The 19,396-nt window shown below is 35.8% G+C and overlaps 1 protein-coding gene across 1 annotated transcript in view; it reads right to left on the bottom strand.

Moving 5' to 3' along the window:
• Positions 1 to 19,396, bottom strand: part of ppfia4 (PTPRF interacting protein alpha 4) — a 187,616-nt gene that overhangs the window by 49,806 nt on the left and 118,414 nt on the right. Inside the window, exons 5-8 of the mRNA XM_056468039.1 lie at positions 18,234 to 18,308; positions 11,618 to 11,839; positions 9,420 to 9,566; positions 1,377 to 1,511 (exon numbers count right to left, since the gene is read on the bottom strand). Of these exons, the coding sequence (XP_056324014.1) occupies positions 1,377 to 1,511; positions 9,420 to 9,566; positions 11,618 to 11,839; positions 18,234 to 18,308 (579 nt within the window). The remainder of the gene's footprint in view (positions 1 to 1,376; positions 1,512 to 9,419; positions 9,567 to 11,617; positions 11,840 to 18,233; positions 18,309 to 19,396) is intronic.

Raw genomic sequence — 19,396 nt, 5'->3', positions numbered from 1 at the left:
GGATGATGGAGGCCAGCCTTTGCCAGTCTTGTGCCTCGAGACAATCCTGGCAATTCCTTTGTCTTCAAGCTTGGTTTGTGCTTTGACATGCACTGTCAATCCTGGGACCTTATATAGACAGGTTGTATGTCTTTTCAAATGATGTCCAATCAACTGAATTTACCACAGGTGAACTCCAATTAAGCTGTTGAAAAAGTGAAGCGCTATGAATACTTTCCGGATCAAAAGCCACTAAACGCCATTTGACTTTGACAGCAAAAGCTGACATGCCTCGAAAACCAATCAGAAGGCGTGAATCGAATCATATGTTTTTAATGTAGCAGTGCTATGATGTGCTGACTTTTATGAGGAGACTGTTTTATTCAGATTCAGATTTAAATTTTAAAAGACGTAGTTCGATGAACTGCATGAGCCTGTCCGACTGTCACTGAATGACAAATGAAAACATCCTTTACCTCAAAACTCTCTGCATTATAACAAGAAAACAAATTGCACATTTGGAAGTGTAGCATGCATTCATGATGTTGTTTTTGCACAACGATGCAACTTTGAATGTGTCCAAATTACTATAAATTTAACGGCAGCTCTTTTTCATCAAAGGCGAAGTTAAACAAGATGCCATTCTTATCACATGAATGCTATGACATGATATACTGTAAGCAGAAGAGATAAAATAACGATGTTACGATCAAGACCTTGAGTATGGTGAAGATGAATGAATGATGAGGCTAACAATACTTACTGTTGAATATTGAAAATTAAAACTGCTTTTATTCTAGCCTAAATAAAATAAATAAGACTTTCTCCAGAAGAAAAAATACTGTGAAATATTCCTTGCTCTGTTAAAACATCATTTGGGAAATATTTAAACATGAAAAAATATTTAAAATTCACAGGAGGGCTAATAATTCTGACTCAACTGTATTATATTATGTGTTTTCCCTAGTTGCCTGTCATGGTTTTAGCTTATATATATATTTTTTTTTAACTGTAATAACTTTTGCTTCCCTAAATCATCTCTCAGTGGGCTAAATCATGTATCAAAACGTCTTTTTGAACATCATATCCTGTTTATCTCTTATCTCATCCTTCTGTGTAATCTTTCCATGTCAGTTTCCGCCCTCCTTCACCTTATCGTTTAGTTTCATCAACATCTCCGAGGGTGTTTTCCTGACAGAAACTAATCTCATGAACTGTGAATCTCTCTCTCTCTCTCTCTCTCTCTCTCTCTCTCTCTCTCTCTCTCTCTCTCTCTCTCTCTCTCTCTCTCTCTCTCTCTCTCTCTCTCTCTCTCTCTCTCTCTCTCTCTCTCTCTCTCTCTCTCTCTCTCTCTCTCTGCTGCTGTTGTTGTTTGGATGTGGTGATGAAACACTGGCCTTGGTGAGGGCAGCCACTCTCTGTGCCAGTTCAGCCTCCACCTCGGGCAGAGTCTCCGCTTTCCTCATGGTCTGTTGCAGCCGCTGCTCCGCCAGCTCCAACAGCTCCTGCAGGTGTCGCACCTTCTCCTCGCTCTGGTCAAACACACAACACACAAACACACAAAATAAGAATGTACACACATCAAAAACAGACACATTCAAGGAGATGTCAAGTTGTGGCATGGAATACTGTTTCCGGGTTCAATCATTTACTCTTGAATTGAGAAAACTCTCCTAATTAGTCACGTTTTTATCATGTTTTATCATATAACACATTAAAATGCATCATTTTCAAAGTTCACTGCAGTCTCTGCTGCATACCAGACACAATATTATAACAATTTATAAAAGAGAAATGACTGTCTGGCCATTTTGAGAACAGGCATGGACGTAAACATTACAAAGATAACTAGAGAAGTAAAGTTCGTAAACAAACTTTATGGTGGCTTGAGACAGGGGCGTCGCTAGACCTAATTTACTTGGGCACGTGAACCAGTAAAAATCAGCAGTGCCCCAGTAAATGCAAGTGTATTTGTTAAGAGTGCAAGTGTATTTATTAAGAGTGGTAATTAAGAAATAAAGACGTTATTCTCTATGTGCAACCAAACCAACACTGGTGAAAGCAATGTAGTTTAATCAAAATGAAAACTGAAGCATCTTCGCGTGTGCGCAGAGAACCCGCGAGCCTCTCGCACGTGCTGCTCTTCTCCCGGTGCGAGTCCTGTTGTTAACTGGCGTAACAGCCTTTTTTTGTTTTGCAAGTCTACAAAACTGAAGTTTAAACAATATGATGGTGATCTTACTAAGCATGCCTTTTGATAGATTTTTTTGTATGAAGCAAAAAAGAGGCATGACGAGTCAGGGAGGTAAAATTTAATAAACCTAATGCTCTGCCATGTGTGAAGTCTAAGACAGCAGATAATTCTATAACACATCTTTTTTGTTGTATTCTATTGAATTGTCTATAGATTTTCATTCAAATGAAATTAATATTCATGCAAAAGATTTCTTAAAAGATCTTAGCATATCACTCCAGTCTTAACATTGTTTTCTAGTTACTTTTAAGATTATTTAGAATAATAATTGCGTAATAACAAAAATACTTTTCGTTATAATAAATATGTTTTGTATTTATAAAAAATTGTATATATATTAGCTTTAAAGTTTAAATAATTGAAGTAGTTTAAGAAGTTAGAAACAGTTTTAACTACATTTTGTTTGGCGTGTTAATAATATGGATCGGTTGTTTGGTTGTTCTAAGTGGTTGCTAGATGGTTGCTAAGGTGTTGGTAGGGTCTTCTGAGTGGTTGCCAAGGCGATTGGTAGGGTGTTCCAGGTGGTCTCGAAGATGTTGCTAGGCGGTTGCTAAGGTGTTCTGAGTGGTTGCTAAGGTGTTGCTAAGTGGTTGCTAGGGTTTTCTGAGTGGTTGCTAGGCAGTTGCTAAGGCATTGCTAGGTGGTTGCTAAGGTGTTGCTAGGCAGTTGCTAGGGTGTTTTGAGTGGTTGTAAGGTAGTTGCTAAGGCGTTGCTAGGTGGTTGCTAAGGTGTTGCTAGCTGGTTGCTAAGGCATTGCTAGGTGGTTGCTAAGGTGCTGCTAGGTTGTTGCCAAGGTGTTGATATGGTGTTCGTAGTGGTTGCTAGGTGGTTGCTAAGGCATTGGTAGGTGGTTGCTAGGGTGTTCTGTGTGGTTGCTAGGCAGTTGCTAAGGCGTTAATAAGTAGTTGCTAAGGTGTTGCTAGGCAGTTGCTAGGATGTTCTGAGTGGTTGCTAGGCAGCTGTTAAGGCATTGCTAGGTGGTTGGTTGATAAGGTCTTGCTAGGTGGTTGCTAGGGTGTTCTGAGTGGTTGCTAGGTGCATGTTGCTAGTATGTTTATAGTTTGAATTATCATGTTGCTAGGATGGTTATGGTATAAATTTTGCATGTTGCTAGTATGACTAGTAAGTCGTTAGTGTGTTTCCAGTATGGATTAGTATATTGCTAGTATGAATTGGTATGTTGTAAGTATGTCCAATGTAAAGCCAATGGCAGTTTTTTTTTTAATGGAAGTGAGTTGCTAGGGTGCTGTAAGTGGTTGCTAGGGTGTGGATAGTAAGTTGTAAGGTCATCAGTGATTGGCAGATTGGTAGTCTGAGTTAAATGAGCCCAACCTTAAGTCTGTATGACAGTTATGAGGTCACAAAGTTTGGTCCAATGTTAAGTCAATGGGAATTTTCCCAATTTTCCAGGTCAGTTTTGGGAAAACCGTAAGTCGGATCAGTTGAAAAAGATATAGCAATTTAATTCAGTATAGTTTGGAGTTGGTTTGGTGGTTGTAGTATGAACGGTCTATGAGTAATTCTGAAAATAGTCTAAAAAGAAGAAGACGGAAGAAGAATACGTTTATAGTACAACAGTATGTTGGCTTTCTCAAGCCATCATAAAAAGTAGAGTATACATCCTACATATAAAATATATCAGGAACCACACAAGATTACATAGTACTTATAACATATGAAAAGAAACATGCTATATACATAGAAAGGAAGCACAGATACGATGGAAAACCACCAGTACACACATAGACACACACACACGCACAATATACATGAAAGTGATACAGTATCCAAGTGATGATCTGGATTATACAATATTGTTCAAAAGTTTGAAATTAGAAATATTTAAAGTAAGAAGTCTCTTATGCTCACAAAGGTTTCATTAATTGCTAAAAATACTGTAAAAGCAGAAATGCTATATTTAAAATAATTTCTTCTTATTATTATCAATGAATATTGGTTAATAATAATTATAATTAACAAATCACAGACTAATGCTTTCATTCAATAACAGTCAAGATGCTTCATAGTACCCTTATCAGCTGTTATCAGGAAATAACATACCTTGTAATGTCACAATTGTGCAATCAGAATCAAGTATTCCAGAGAGCTGTGTAATAGGCTTGGGCGGTAATAAGGTAATATGGTACTGTATACCGCGGGATCTAAAAATAGCAACGGTATCAGTTTCAATACCATTATACCGTCATAAAAAGCAATGCACTTACAGTACATAGGAGACAAGGATTAAATACTAAATATAATTTATTTAATGCCTTATAATGCATATGCGTGATTGTCCTGGCCAAATTCCTCCATTGGTCTTTAACCATCATCATCCCTATCCACCGAATTGGCGAACTGATTATCACTGTCTCTCCACTCCCCCAATAGCTGGAGTGTGGCTGCCGTCGCATCATCCAAATGGATGCTACACACTGGTGGTGGTGTGGAGAGACCCCCCTCTCATGATTGTGAAGCGCTTTGGGTGTATGGCCATACACAATAAATGCGCTATATAAATACACACATTACATTGTCATCACGGACAGCATGGAGGAGAAAGAGAGAGGTGAGGAAAGATGGCGAGTCGCGCACCAAGTCACCTGGTCTCGAAAAAAAAAAAACACAACCTCTGCAGTTGGCAGTATTTCAGGTTTCAACCAAACGAGAAGGGAGACGTGATAAATACGGATGAGATGATTTGCAAATTGTGCAACAAACAGGTGACCGCGAACCTAAGATCAGATATACGGTATTCAGTTTCTGAATGGTTTAGGCACAAGCAAGCAGTTTGGTGACGCTGTCTGGGCCTTACATCATAATTTTTAATTTACCGAGGTAAAATAGGGAGGAGGTTTGACGGTATCAAAATTTGGATACCGCCCAAGCCTACTTTGTAATAAATTATATTATAAAATTCTTTATCTTTTAGAGGCCTATTTTTTGTTATTAAAAACTTTCTTCTATTCTATTCTATTCTATTCTATTCTATTCTATTCTATTCTATTCTATTCTATTCTATTCTATTCTATTCTATTCTATCCTATCCTTATATTTTGTGAAAGTTTGAACTTTTTCTTTATTTTTGTTACTTATATAATCTTGAAATATCATTAAAATATAATTTTGAACTCCTTGTATTCACCTTATTCTCCGCGTATGAGCGGGCGTAGCCATTTGAATCTTTTTGGCTCGAGACTTCCGGTCTCATTCACGTCCATTCATTTTTACAGGTTAAAAACAGCTCGTAATGCTGCGTTATGTTGCAAACTGATCATTTCTTATTATATTATTCTACTTTTTATGTATAATCATGCAAACGCTTGTTTGTAGAGCGAGTAGTTTGACCGTTTTCTGCCGTTTATTATTTCTAGTCATTTTTCCCATAGGCAACTGAATCGGAAGTCCTAAAACAATCGCAAAAACGAGCGCACTTCCGCATTGTAGAATGAGGTCAATACATATAGCATTTAATAATTCCCTTCTTAATCAAAAATAAATTAGATATCATACTGACTTACTAACTTTTGAACATTGGTTTGCATTACTGTAAAATCCAAATGATGTAATGCAGCATTACATAATAATTTGCTTAAACGGGGCTGTCGCCAATATCCCCATGGCCCAAAACAACATTTTATTGGTTGTGCATCCTTTCCCCTGAGTCCAAAAAGTGGGCTAAGACCCAGAGCAATGTTCCTGGTTCTCCCCACTGACAACAGTCCAGCCTGGAGTACAAAAACCTCATGCTGTCTAAACAAGAGCAGATGTCTTGATTTATCTTCCTCTTCTGAGATATTTATACCCCATTGGATTCCAAACAAACACTCTGTCCAAACTGGCACCAACATCAATGCAGCTGGGAATCCTCTGCATGTCTGCGTGTTATGGGGACAAAGTATGTCCCTTTTCAAATGATGCAAAATAATGTGTCTCCAGAATGTGTCTGCGATGTTTCAGCTAAAAAAATCCTTACAGATCATTTATTATTGCTTGTCAAGTGTACCCTCTATTTAGGTGTGAGCAAAAACACATGTATTTGTGTGTGTGTCTCTTTCAATGCAAATGAGTTCCTGCTTTCAAGAAAAGTGTGGAGCCTTTGCACTCCTTTCCGACACTCCAGAACTCCCAAAACAAGCCAAAAAGTCAGAAATACCAGAAGTAAAATACAGCCCTACACTCTCAGAAAAAAATGGTACAATGTTTTACCAAAGAAAGTACAAACCCTTGTCACTGGGGCAGTACCTTTTTATGGAACAGAATTGCAAAAAGAAGACAAAGAAATATATTTGTACCATTGCAGTTTGTACCTTTAAGAACATGATTTGTACCATGAGAAACCAAAATGTACCAATGGTTTTTAAAACCTGCAGATACAATATTGTACCTTCATCAAAGGTACAAATCTGATCCATGAAGGTACCACTACAGTGACAAGACACTGTACCTTAACAGTGTCAAATGTGTTCCTTCAAGAACTATTTAAAGGCATTTTGCTCCAAAATGAGTCATTTTTTAAACAATGTTTTAAAAAAAGTTTCATTTTGTGTAAATGCACCTTTTCTATTTACAATAAAAAAAGAAAAAATACTTTAAAAAGCCAAAAGATCTATTTTTTGCTAAACATTTCACAACACTTTTCACAAAAATGTTACAGAAACACATTCTCCCATGTACAATATAAAACTTTTTTTCCTCCAATTTTCACACAATGCCTTTGTAATCACTTAAAAGTTCATTTAGAACTTTAGAACTAGAAATAGAATTATGCAAAAGTATTGTAATGAGATATGCACAATGCTTGATTAGTTTTAAGATACTAAAATGTCTGCATGAACACTTTGCATATGCAGGACTTTTGCCAGCTCACCTGTGTAGTGGAAAGCAAACGCCAAAAGCTGAAGATAGCAATAATGAAAATGTATTTATCAGAAAATGATTATCAAATGTTTATTAAAATGCCTTAAATGTTTAGTTTACAATACCTATAGTTTTGTTTTACCAGTTGTTTTGTATTATAGAACTTAATAATGAATTTTTATGAGTTTCTTTAAACATTGGCTTTTAAATGTAATTCATGTTTTAATACAGAAATTATTCATTAAATCACTTTGCCTTTCCAGTCATATGTATTTTCACAGATATTGTAATAAAGAAGGAGTTGTCTGATAATTATGTACCTTTTTTATGAGAACAATTGTGTACCTTCATTTCAATTGTACCATAAAAAGAACAGAACAGCATCATAAGAGGCCTTTTCTGTATTATATAAGGTACAACTTTTACAAATGTACAAAACTCTGTGTACTACCGTGAACCTTTTTTTTCTGAGAGTGTACAAAACGCAGTAAAAAGTCCAACAACTGCATATACAGTGCGAAATGAATGTCTCTAGTACGCACAGTGTGCAAGCAAGCATATTCAGAAAGGAAATTTTAAAACATTCTCAAAATACATAGTGACCATTTTTTGTGAGGATATGAAATTAGAGAATGAAAAAAATGCATATTGTGCTAGTATCAGACCCCCTAGTTTTTGCGATTCATTTAAAATAATAATTTAACAGCATAAAACATTTAAACAATCTCATAAAACATCCAATTCCAAACCATATAATCAATTATATTCACTTCAGTTTGTAATAAATTGTTTTAAATCCCTCATATGCGTTGCATACGCAGCGCACGATGTAATTGAGTGTCTCTTGAAAAATGACGTCTGACCTGCAGACGCAGATGAAGCGCGAGTGATTTACATGTGAAGTCAATGCAAAGATTGGATTAGACATCCTGTGGCGCGAATTGGGCATTTTGTGTGTTTGACGCGCGTCAGATTGCAAAATAAAGTGAGAGCAAACATCTAACAAATGGAGCAATGGAACAGATGATGGAGATTGGTTCAATTATGACAGCCGCTGGACATGACCGAATTGAAGGACATTATTTGAGCTTTACATTTAAGACTAGTATTAGGATGCGCATAATATCGATAAATGTTTACGTTGAACTCTTTCCCTTCAGTTAACGAGTGAAAACGCTTCCCTGCCATTGATGAGTTTTATGGCAATCCGTGTTTTAGGTGTGTTACGGTAGGGGAATCCCTATCGCATGTCCTGAGTGAGGTACCTGATGTCAGATATGCACCGGGGAGTGAAATCTGAAAGAAACTAAAACTGTGGATAAAAAAATAAGAGTTAAACAACCTTCCTTTGGCTTAATCCCTACCGTTTTACATCTTGTCTTGACAGGAGACCGAAATAAAGAAGTTTAATTTTTATGATTTGTGTCATTGTCATTGTGTCAGATTGAACAGTTAACATAGTAGGCTACTAATATAATTTTTTAGATTTATATATATATATATATATATATATATATATATATATATATATATATATATATATATATATATATATATATATATGTTTTTTAATCACAAAATTGTCTGCAAATTTCAAGGAATTACCACCATAAAATCATTTTTATTGCAAAAAATCACAAAAAAATCGTGAAAAACTAGGGGGTCTGTAGTATATAGTGAGTAAACAGAAAAATGTCACTGCTGCAGATTAAGGGACTGTAATATTTAATGAAATCCCCTTCCTACAAGGTAAAAAATTCTGGATTCCACCTATTTCCTACATATTGTCCCAACACAAATCAATTAGGTTAACCTTTTTCAAATTGAAGTGGATTAGTGGATTGATAAAACAATTAATCTGTCCCCAAACAAAAATTCAAGAATTGTTGATTCAGCTCATTTTAAATAATATCAGAGTGGCACTTTTACCACATGCTTACATAAAAAAGGGTTACCTAAAAAAGTTAATGGTTGTCTTGTTTTCTGTGTTGGTAGATGCACATGAGACCCAATTATAGAGCGTAATCATGGAAAAAGTCATATTTTCATGATATGTCCCCATTAAAACAGTCTGCGCATTGACTGTTTCCTCCCAGCATGCCTCTTCTCAGCGTGCTGAAGGATTCCAGTATGAGTCTGCTGCTTTAGGGCTAATTAAACCCCCTCTGACTAACACACACCCTTCACATGCACAGGCACAGATGGAGTTTGACATCATCAAATCACAACTGCATTATGGGACATCAACTAGCGATGACCTATGGAAATCCCACCCGAATCAAACTTCAGATCATCTCACCTGGGCCTGATTTAAGGGTTGGCGTACCTGTCGGTAAAGAGAGTCCTTAGTGGCCAGCTCATTCTCCAGCTTGTCGTTCAGGTCATGGATGGAGGTTGTTTCTCTTTGGGCAGCCAGGTAGCGCTTTTCTAACGTTGTGATTCGCTCCTCCATGTCCTCCTTCTGTGCCATCGCCTGTCAAACAGGCACATAGTAAGAGAAAACTAACATCCTGAGAAGTTTGGAAACATTTGTTAGAGTGATACTTGGAAAATCCTTTTCTCTCTCTCTCTGAGTCTGTCTACTTTCTGAACGCACTTTGTTGATCATACTGCAAACAATTCCCCTATGCAGGTTTCATTTCTCCTTTATTTTTGATAAAGTAAATAAAGGCACTGTGCCAGATATCCAAAATATAACTTCATTGATGTGTGATGACTAGGCCCACACGGAATCTGCACATGTAGAAATCCACAGATTTTTAGCCCATCATTGAGTCTATTTATTTACTTGTGTGTGTATAAATTTATATTTATTCCATTTTTTCCGTTTCAGTAATATTACTGACTTATTTGAAAGTATTCATTTAATTTATTTACAATACAGTTTTTTTAAAGCAATATTTCCAGTATTTTAGTTCATATATTATATGAGAGACTTGCTTTGTTTAAGTGGATCTAGATCGATTTGCATTGTAAATAAAATAAATAAAAGTCAAAAAGCTATTGTTTTTTGTTTCATGTATTACGTTTTCAGTTATGATACTCCTAAAATAATTCTGCATAAATCTGCAGATTTTTTTTTTTACAAAATTCTGAGCAGAAATAACAAAAAAAGTCCACAGACTCTGTCTGGCCCTAGTGATGACACATCAATAAGGATTTTTTAGGTGCTTTGTACCCTGCATGACTGTGTGCAGATTCTATCTTTATTTTTATTTAAATAAATTATGTAGGTAGGATAATTGGTTATATCCACTAAGAGTTACAATATAACAATTTACGTTTCATTGGGATTTAACTATAAGTATTTATACATGATTAGTTCACACTAAAATGTAACTTCTGTCATCAATTATTCACAGAATGTGAACATAAAACCAATATGTTTGGCAAGAAAAAAAGAGAACACTAAAAGTGGGAGAAATAATGAATCAAACCCCAAATACAACAAAAGAAAAAAAGTACTATATTATAAAAGTAGCTGGATTAAAGCAGTTTTATAGTTTTACATGAGGAACATATTCAATAGGGTATGTGCACAGATTTATAAACTTTTCCAGACTAATAAACTTCCGGTAAAAGGTTAATGTGACTATTTTTAGATTCATAAGGTTTCTTTTACAGCATTGATATTGTAATGTAATTCATATATAATCAGTTAAATAGACTTAAGCATTCATTTAGTTATTCAAGCGTAAAAGCACTGTCTGTAGCAGCAGGCTATCGCAAAAACTCCATTGAAAATACTAGGGTAAAATAATTTTTCATATTTTAATGACATGGAAAATGCAATTTATTGCAGTGCTTCTTATACATTCTGAGGCCGCCTTTATATTGTACATTTCAAGAGTTCACACTTAGATATTGTATGATGCTATTAGCAGGTTTGGCATGCCGTCCCGGGGGAGAACCTTGAGCTCGGAGATAATTGAGCCCAGGGCTCCTGCCTGGTCGATTGAGCATGTAAGGGGAGTTCGAGACCAGGTAGTTCTCGAGACCTCCCTGTGTTAAAGGAAGAAAGGGGGAGATGGGGTGGATGGGGGGTTTCTTCGGAAAACGAAAGATAAGGGAGTAATTTATTGCTAGGCTACTTATAGTGAGTTTGGATTAATCTGATTGGCTAACTAGTGATTTTAGATGAGAGACCAGCTGCGGTCAATCATATCACGTGCTCCTCTCGAAATTAGTTTGTGAATCTTCACAAATCAGGCAGTAAAAATCAAGCTGCAACATAAGTTTTGTCAACCCAGATTCTGAGTTATATAAATATCCTTAACTGTATAGAAAGGAAAAGCTTGAACATTTCACAAAAACATCAAATCTGCTCCACTTAAGAAAGTACTGGTTTGCAAGATTATACCTTTAAATATCCCAAAACCTCAGACCTTCTCAAGGAATGACTCACAACCTTCTGTCTCTCAGCAAGCATAAAGCAGAGCTGAGAAAATGTCCTCTCTGCCTGAGACGAGCCCTCATCACTGTGTCCCCATTCTGTCCCTTTCCTCTCTCCCCAATCAGTCTAACCTCGCGTATGTCCCTCTGGTGTTTGGTGCTCAGCTCCTCGCTCTTCAGCAGGTCTTTGCGGGCCGTAGTCAGTTCCGTCTCCAGCTCGGACATGCGATTGGTCAGGCCGCCGATCCGCTCTCTGTTTTGGGCTAGCTCTTTATTGGCCTTATCCAGCAGTTCCTGCAGCTCCAGGCACCTGCTGGTATCATCATGGGCATCGATGGAGCCATTGGGAAGCCTCTGTTGCAAACACAAAGCATGTTAGTGATGCTGGTTGATGACTTTAAAGCTCGTTTATTGGTCCCCTGATTTCTACTTAGGGTTCGGGATGCCAAAATAAGCTTTCAGAGAGTTATAATATGCTGAGTCAGAGTCTGAAGAAACACGGTCAGCAAGTTAAGCAGCTTCACTGCAATTATGGCCTCAGGAGTTCAGAGGTTCTCTCGCATGCATCAAATCATGACTGTGCATTTAATTCATCTCCTTATGCAGTTCAGCAAATTAAAAGCTCCCGGATAGTCAATTTGGAGCCCTGGAACTCAAGGTTCCTCTGCATATCATTGGTTTATTATTGGTAGGGGTGGTATAGCAAGTAGCTAAACCATAATGTCAACTCAACCTAAAGTCTTCAGGTCAAATTTCAGAGGAAAGACAAAATATAAAAATTTGATCATGTATAAACATGTTGGTGACGCATTTTCCCCACTGTATATGCACATGTATTTTCCAAAATGAATCCTCATTTCACTTAACATATAATCAAATAAATATACACATATAGTTTTGTATGCGGTTATTGTCAATGAATCAATCGTTAAGCGGTATACAAATAGTTGGATTTTTATTTTCAGTGATCAAAAAACAAATTCAGCACTTTGCAAATAGCTGAAATTGTACTTTAACTGAATCAAACACATACTCTATGATGATATAAGCAGATATAAAAGCATTTTCAATATTGACCAGCTAAGCCACACCTAGTTTAGTCAACTAGCCTTACACGTGCTTATTCATACAAAGATATACAACCAGGGTAAGATGTATATCTCGCCCCACAAAACTGGCTATTTCTTGAGACCGAAACATCTTGTTCGGGGCTGACAGCAGAATTCCACTGAGATATATCTAATGAGGCCATTTTTACATGGCTGTCTAAAGTGAGAGGGGTTTGCTTGGTTGGTTGTGCTTGGTTGGCTCTGTGTCACTACAGTAAAGCTGAGACAGGGACTTTTAAAGAGTTCTGTCTGAAGTGTTTTTACACATATGTGTTCGTGGATGTCTTTAAGCTGAATTACATGCTGTTAATTAAATAATTCATCAGAGCAGCTCCAGATTCAGAAGCACAGCAGGCAGTTTGACAAAAACAAGTCATTTACAAGTTCTTGTTTATCATATTTTTGCAACATGTAACCCTTCTGTTTATATTTGAAGTTGCTAAATATACTATATACTAGCTTAATATGGTTCCACCTCATGTTTCAATTTAAATCATGATAATTACTTTCTAATCAAACCATCTGACATTTATTAATACATTCAGTCATGTTTGTTTTTATTTTCTTTCAATGGAAGTGCAGGTATCCATGTATATGCTGAGATCTCTGACTCCCTTAGCTTTATACATTTTTTTAATCTCTAACTTTGCTTTAAGTATTTGATGAGCCATGAACCACAGGGACAATCAGCCATAATCCTGCTCTCCAGAGACACTTTAGCTCTCCAGAGAAACACACAGTCTGGAGCAAGGCTGTTTCTGTCTACACTCCATCCAGTTCTGTATAACTCAGAGTTTATCACACATGAAGTTTAAAGTCAAATAAAAAAATTAAAAAATCTAAAATCATTCTGACAAAGGCCTTGTTTTCTTTATCTGCTTCTGAAGGTGTAACATGAAAAATCCTACATTTTAGATTACAAAAACTCCCATGAAAAAAAAAATCAATAGAACATGTCTTGCAAAGTGAGTAAAAACTGGAATGTTTACATCCCAGGATCATTGGAAATATATACCTCAGCCTACATTTTTGCAAAAAAAAAAACCTGAAATACATAGCTCTGGGAAGGTTTAGTTGATTGTTTTAGAGGTCAAATCCACTAGAGGGCACTATCTACATCTTAAATATGTTACTTAGTGTATGTTTTGTTCTGTAATTCAAATACATAGTCATCTTGTACACATCCACGAGAAGGCAGGCTTGTCAGATCACCTAGAGTACCCCTGACATACTGTAAACCCAACTAATAGTGTTTTCTAAAGCTTATGAGAAAAGTGCACTTAACATTTTTTTACATCACTTTTGTAGAACCATGCCTCACCAGACTAGGACCAGAGTGCTCTATATGATAGGTACAACAACATACAAAATGAGCAAACTGATCAGGCCAAAAAGTTGTCTATATAGAGATAAATATAGTGGTTTAGGGCTGTGTTTCTCAACCACGTTCCTGGAGGACCACGAACACTGCATGTTTTGGATGTCTCCTTTGTCTGTCACACCCATTACAGGTCTTTCAGTCTCCACTAATGAGCTGATGATCTGAATCAGGTGTGTTTGGTTAGGGAGACATAGAATATTTGCAGATCTGGAGGTCTTCCAGGAACGTGGTTGAGAAACACTGCTTTAGGCAAATGTTTTGAAATCTTAGACACAATAAAGGTATTTTGTGGTATTTATTTGGTGTTGTGCAAAGAGCTGAATAAAGATAATCCTTTATTTGTCAATAATATGTCCCTGTAATCATCATTAGTGTTAAAAACAACAAACGTTTTTGGCCTCTTACTGACATTCGTTTAACCTATAAACTGCAGTCAAACGTACTGTATGTTGAAGTAAAATTCACACAGAAATGCAGGCTGAAGCATGTACAGTTTTTCTAATGAGCCTGTGTTGAAATGAAACAGGGTTTGTCAGATAATTAAGGAATTTACCACCAGGTGCCAGATTAACACCAATAACTATGAGGAATTTGAAAGTGTTTTAATTAGTGCTATTTTTCAAGAATCTCACTTTTGATATCGATATTTTCAAATATTTCACTCAGAATATTTTATTCTGTACCTGAGAATTTATGTAACTCATGGAAAAATGTTTAAATAAAACTGCTCTTTTACTCTGGGATAACATTAAACAGATCTAAGCAGTGACATCAACATTTAGGAATTTGTAGGTTGTTCTCTAAATTGTCAATTCACTATAAAAATAACAACCATAAAAAATTATCCTCTATAATTTTAAAGGGAGAAAAAAAAAGATTCCTTAGTTCACACTTTCTCCATACTACTTAAATACATGACAGTAATGATCTAAAATAAAACCAGAAAGTCAGAGCATGAGTGACACCTGGAGGAACTCTATTATTAAATGGCAAAAATAATAGACAGTGAATCACATGCTGTGAGGAATCAAACAGTCAGCAGGGAAATGTTCTTCCTCATTAAGAGCGGTAACATTTTAGCTACCTTTTCAGAGTCAGAAACCTTTCGGAAAAGCCGACCGACAACACTGACTGTCTGACAATCAACAAAATTGGAGAAAATTATGCTAAATCAGCTCTTTACAGACTTCCTACAATTTAAATTGGAGTTTTTAAACAGGCCGTTTTCAGAACTTCTAGCATTCTACTTGGTTATGAGTGTTGTTTTAACCACTACACATGCAGAAATTAATTTCAAACTTTTTTTATTTCAAAGAAAGCTTTAAATATCTTTATTTTATTAAATTGATGAAGAATAATCTCAAGCTCAGTCTTGTAATCGTTGCTGTTTCACTAAACAAACCTTCTTTAGACTACAGCTTGTTTCTCATGCAATAATGGCAAGGAAAATGTACTTATGATTGACTTAATTTAAAAACAGAGCCATAATTTGTTCAAGAAAGAATTATAGAAAACTGAATTGCCAAAATACAGTAAATATAAACATTTAATCACTTTAATTACTAAATATGTCATGAGTCATTTCCTGTTTCAATAGGAAATACATTGAAAACAGTTTTATTAAGTCTATATTTAAAAATTGTGATGAAACAAAAGTAGTTTCAGTTCATTTCTTACATATTGTAACATATCTGAAATTAATTACACTGTAAAACCCAACAGTCAACTTTATCAGATGAAATAAGTGTAGTTAACTCAAAATTGACTGAAAGATAATTCTACTTATTTGAAAAGAGTTTTGAACTCAGTGTTGAAGGTAAGGAGTTAATTAAATACCTAATTTCTTCAACTCAAATGGAGTAAGTTCACAGTACTCATATAGATTAGTTTTTTTAACTCAAATGATTTGTAGTAATCGGTTTCCTCAAACGGTTTGAGTTGCCTTAACTTATTGGGTTTTACAGTACTCAGTTGGTTTGAGTTCTCTTTATTTATCGGGTTTTACTGTGCTCAAATTGCTTCTTTCACTCAAATGGATTAAGTTCACAGTCCTCATTAGGATTAGTTTTTGAACTTAAATGGTTTGCTGCAATCGGTTTCCTTAAACGGTTTCAGTTACCTTAACTTTTTGGGTTTTACAATGTAGACAAATGCACTTTTTGTTTCTATGTATCATTTGTTGAATTTTGCATGGGGTGTTAACTGGATAAATCAATACAATCTGACATTTCATCAAGATTAACGACCTTTCAGTTAAAAGCTACAGGTATTTTTAATATATACATATTAACATTAATTGGTTATTACAAATAATATGGTGACTTTTCATTTTATGCTGATTTTATAAAAAGACATTTTGCAAGAAGCCAGATGCACCCAAACCAATTCTGTGCACTAATGAGCAAATCGATATTGCTTACGCTGAAAAAAAAATCTCATACTACAAAAAAATCAATGGATAGCATTTCAGATCCATAAATAAAAGATACGGTGATATTTAAACAATGAACCACGGGATCAAAGATTAAGAGCAATTCACAATTCTCCTATTGACCAGACTACTGTCGGCTGGCTGACTGCTAGAAGTGACTCACACTCAGAGACAGGACACAATTTAGCAGCCTGTGCTCGAGGTTGAAGGGCAAAAGCACTTGGCGCATAATCAATGCTGTTTATTTCTCAGTAGTGAAGAAAATACCATCTGTGAGAGAGGCATTAGAGCTGGAAAGATGCCTTCGATATAAACTCTTACATGGTTTAAGTAATGATAAAACCAATGGGGATATACTGTTTTCATTCTCTTCAATTAGCCAGGTTAAAAACTCATTGAGATTAAAAATCGCTTTTACAAGAGTGACCTGGCCAAGAAAGCAGTAACAAATAACATACATATTATATGAACAAATATATAAAAAGGACATTACACAAAAGGATAAAATCAGCATATGTAATGATGGAAGCACAGTCAGCTTTAGGGCCCTATCATAGACAGCAATAGGCCACAGCAATAAGGCGCAAGACTAGTTTGGAGTGATTTGTTGACATTTTCAGACAAGCGCAACCCTAAACTTTACATTTGAGCAACGCTGTATAAATAGTAAATCCATTTGTGCTCATGGGTGTTCCGGTCAAAAAAGGAGGTGTGTTAAGGTGCATTGTTGGCACGTTGCTTTTTTGAAGAACTGAAATAGACCACGCCACTGACCAACTAAAAGCTGGTCTAAAGTCCTCATTGTCCATTTATTAATGACAATTTGTACAATTTTATTAGTAGTAGTAGTAGTAGTAGTATTTACTATATCCATATTTATATTTGTTTTAATAAAAACAAGTTTAGATTTGTCCACCTGTCGGGTTTTGGAGATATAAGCATCACCATATGGGGTATAAGAATACGATGTTTGTTTGGATATAATCAGTTTTTTGATCACTCTTCGTTATTATTGTTAATTTATTCGTTTGCTGGAAATTAAAACATAATTTAGAAATAGTTTTGAAACTAATCTTTGCGCTTAACAAACTAAATTAAATATGTAGGCTAATGGATGTCTTCAGTGAAATACATAAAACAGAATTCCTTATCCACTAAGGTAAAGGAGTAAAGTAAGAGTAAAATTAAACTAAAGAGAAAGTAAAGAGGCCAAATGGAGGAGGCTGGTTCTTTATCCTCGCGTAGTTGGTTTGTTTAACTGTTGTCTCGCTAGGTGAAGTGTTCAATTTTTCCACTTACAAAGTCTGCCATGTAAATTGCAATAGACTCTTAAAGGGAATGGGAGATGAGACTCTGATTGGTTTAACACACGTTACTTATTTATATACAAGGAAAATAAATAGGTCCCAGGATAGACCTCTGATGGACACCTTTATATAGCGACACAATGGATCAAGTACAGTCTCTTACTAGCACACGTTATGCTGTTCAAATTGTATTTGTTTATGTTTTTGAAATATGTAAGTCTTTTGCGCTCACCAAAGTGCAGAATAAAAAGTAATATAGTGAGATATTCTTACAATTTTAATGAACTGTTTTGTATTTTTTAATATGTTTTACATATTTTTTTTAATTTTATCATTTCTTGCACGGCAAAGCTGAACTTTCAAGAACTGTGATGGAGGCAGAGTCTGCAGCCAGACACAATTGGAATTTTCAATATCATTAGCCCAGTCTGGCCCTTCAGAAACAATTCTGTATTTGCCACACATGATTATACACATTGATGTTAATCCAACTTTATGCACCTAAACACATTGCAAGTACCTTCCATGTAGGTTTTGAACTGTCCACAGCATCCCCATCTCCTCGTCCATCCTTTCTCTGTCTCAACATCACCACCTACATCAACAAAACCACACCAAAACAATCCCTTCATCAATATTTGACAAGTGGTTAAGCAACCTAGAGCGCAACATTAAATGTGGCGTAACACATAATTACAGTTCACAAAGAACATGCAATGATTCAGTTCTTTTCCCCCAATTGCGCATAATGAAGACGAACATTTTGGGTGAAAGTGGGATATAATTGTGTTCCTTTCAATAGCATTTGAGTGCTGTTTCTGTCTTCTTAAGGCAGGCTAGAAGTCTTGCGGGAGATAAGATTACATGAACTACCCATTTTGAAGAATTAACTTATCGTTGTGCTTAAAAGCCACATGTTATTAAGGTATTAATGAAATAGCGGTAACCCATTTGCATTTGAATCCGTGAATGTGAAAATTGAAGGAAGACAATTAAAATATGTACACATTCATTTGCTTGTCTGTATTTGGATGAAGGGATCTGATTTACATATTTGCAAAGCGCTCTTTATTACAGCTCGTTTGTATTAAAGTATTAGAGGAGGCTGGCGAGACTGATTTCATAATATATGCTTCAAAACTGACTGCTGCATTAGTGCAACGTTCAACACAGCTCCAAAACAGACTGAACATTATTATGTATAACATTATTATACAAATAAAATATTTCTGTGCTTTATTATGTTTATAATAAGTGATATAATGAAGTACCACACAACTGAAAGTGATATCAGCATGTGAGCATGATTGCAAATGTGATGATCGCAGTTTACCAATCAACTGCTGTACATTATTTTGATGCCAGTTGTAAGAGCAACAAATAATACCTTGACAGGTACCTTGAAAGTGGCAGAAGGTAGATTTTTCTGATAAACCATCTGTTGAACTACATCCCAATCATCACAAATACTGCAGAAGACCTATTGGAACTCGCATAGACCCAAGATTCTTAGAGACATCAGTCAAGTTTGGGGTTACATTCAGTATGGGGCACGCGAGAGATCTGCAGAGTGGATGGCAACATCAACAGCCTGAGGTATCAAGACATTGGTGTTGCCCATTACTTTACAAACCACAAGAGAGGGCAAATTCAGCAGGATATATAACTCTTTCTCATATTTCA

This window comes from Danio aesculapii, chromosome 11 (assembly GCF_903798145.1).
Source record: "Danio aesculapii chromosome 11, fDanAes4.1, whole genome shotgun sequence".
Taxonomy (NCBI): domain Eukaryota; kingdom Metazoa; phylum Chordata; class Actinopteri; order Cypriniformes; family Danionidae; genus Danio; species Danio aesculapii.
This window is presented reverse-complemented; position numbering and strand designations above follow the sequence as displayed.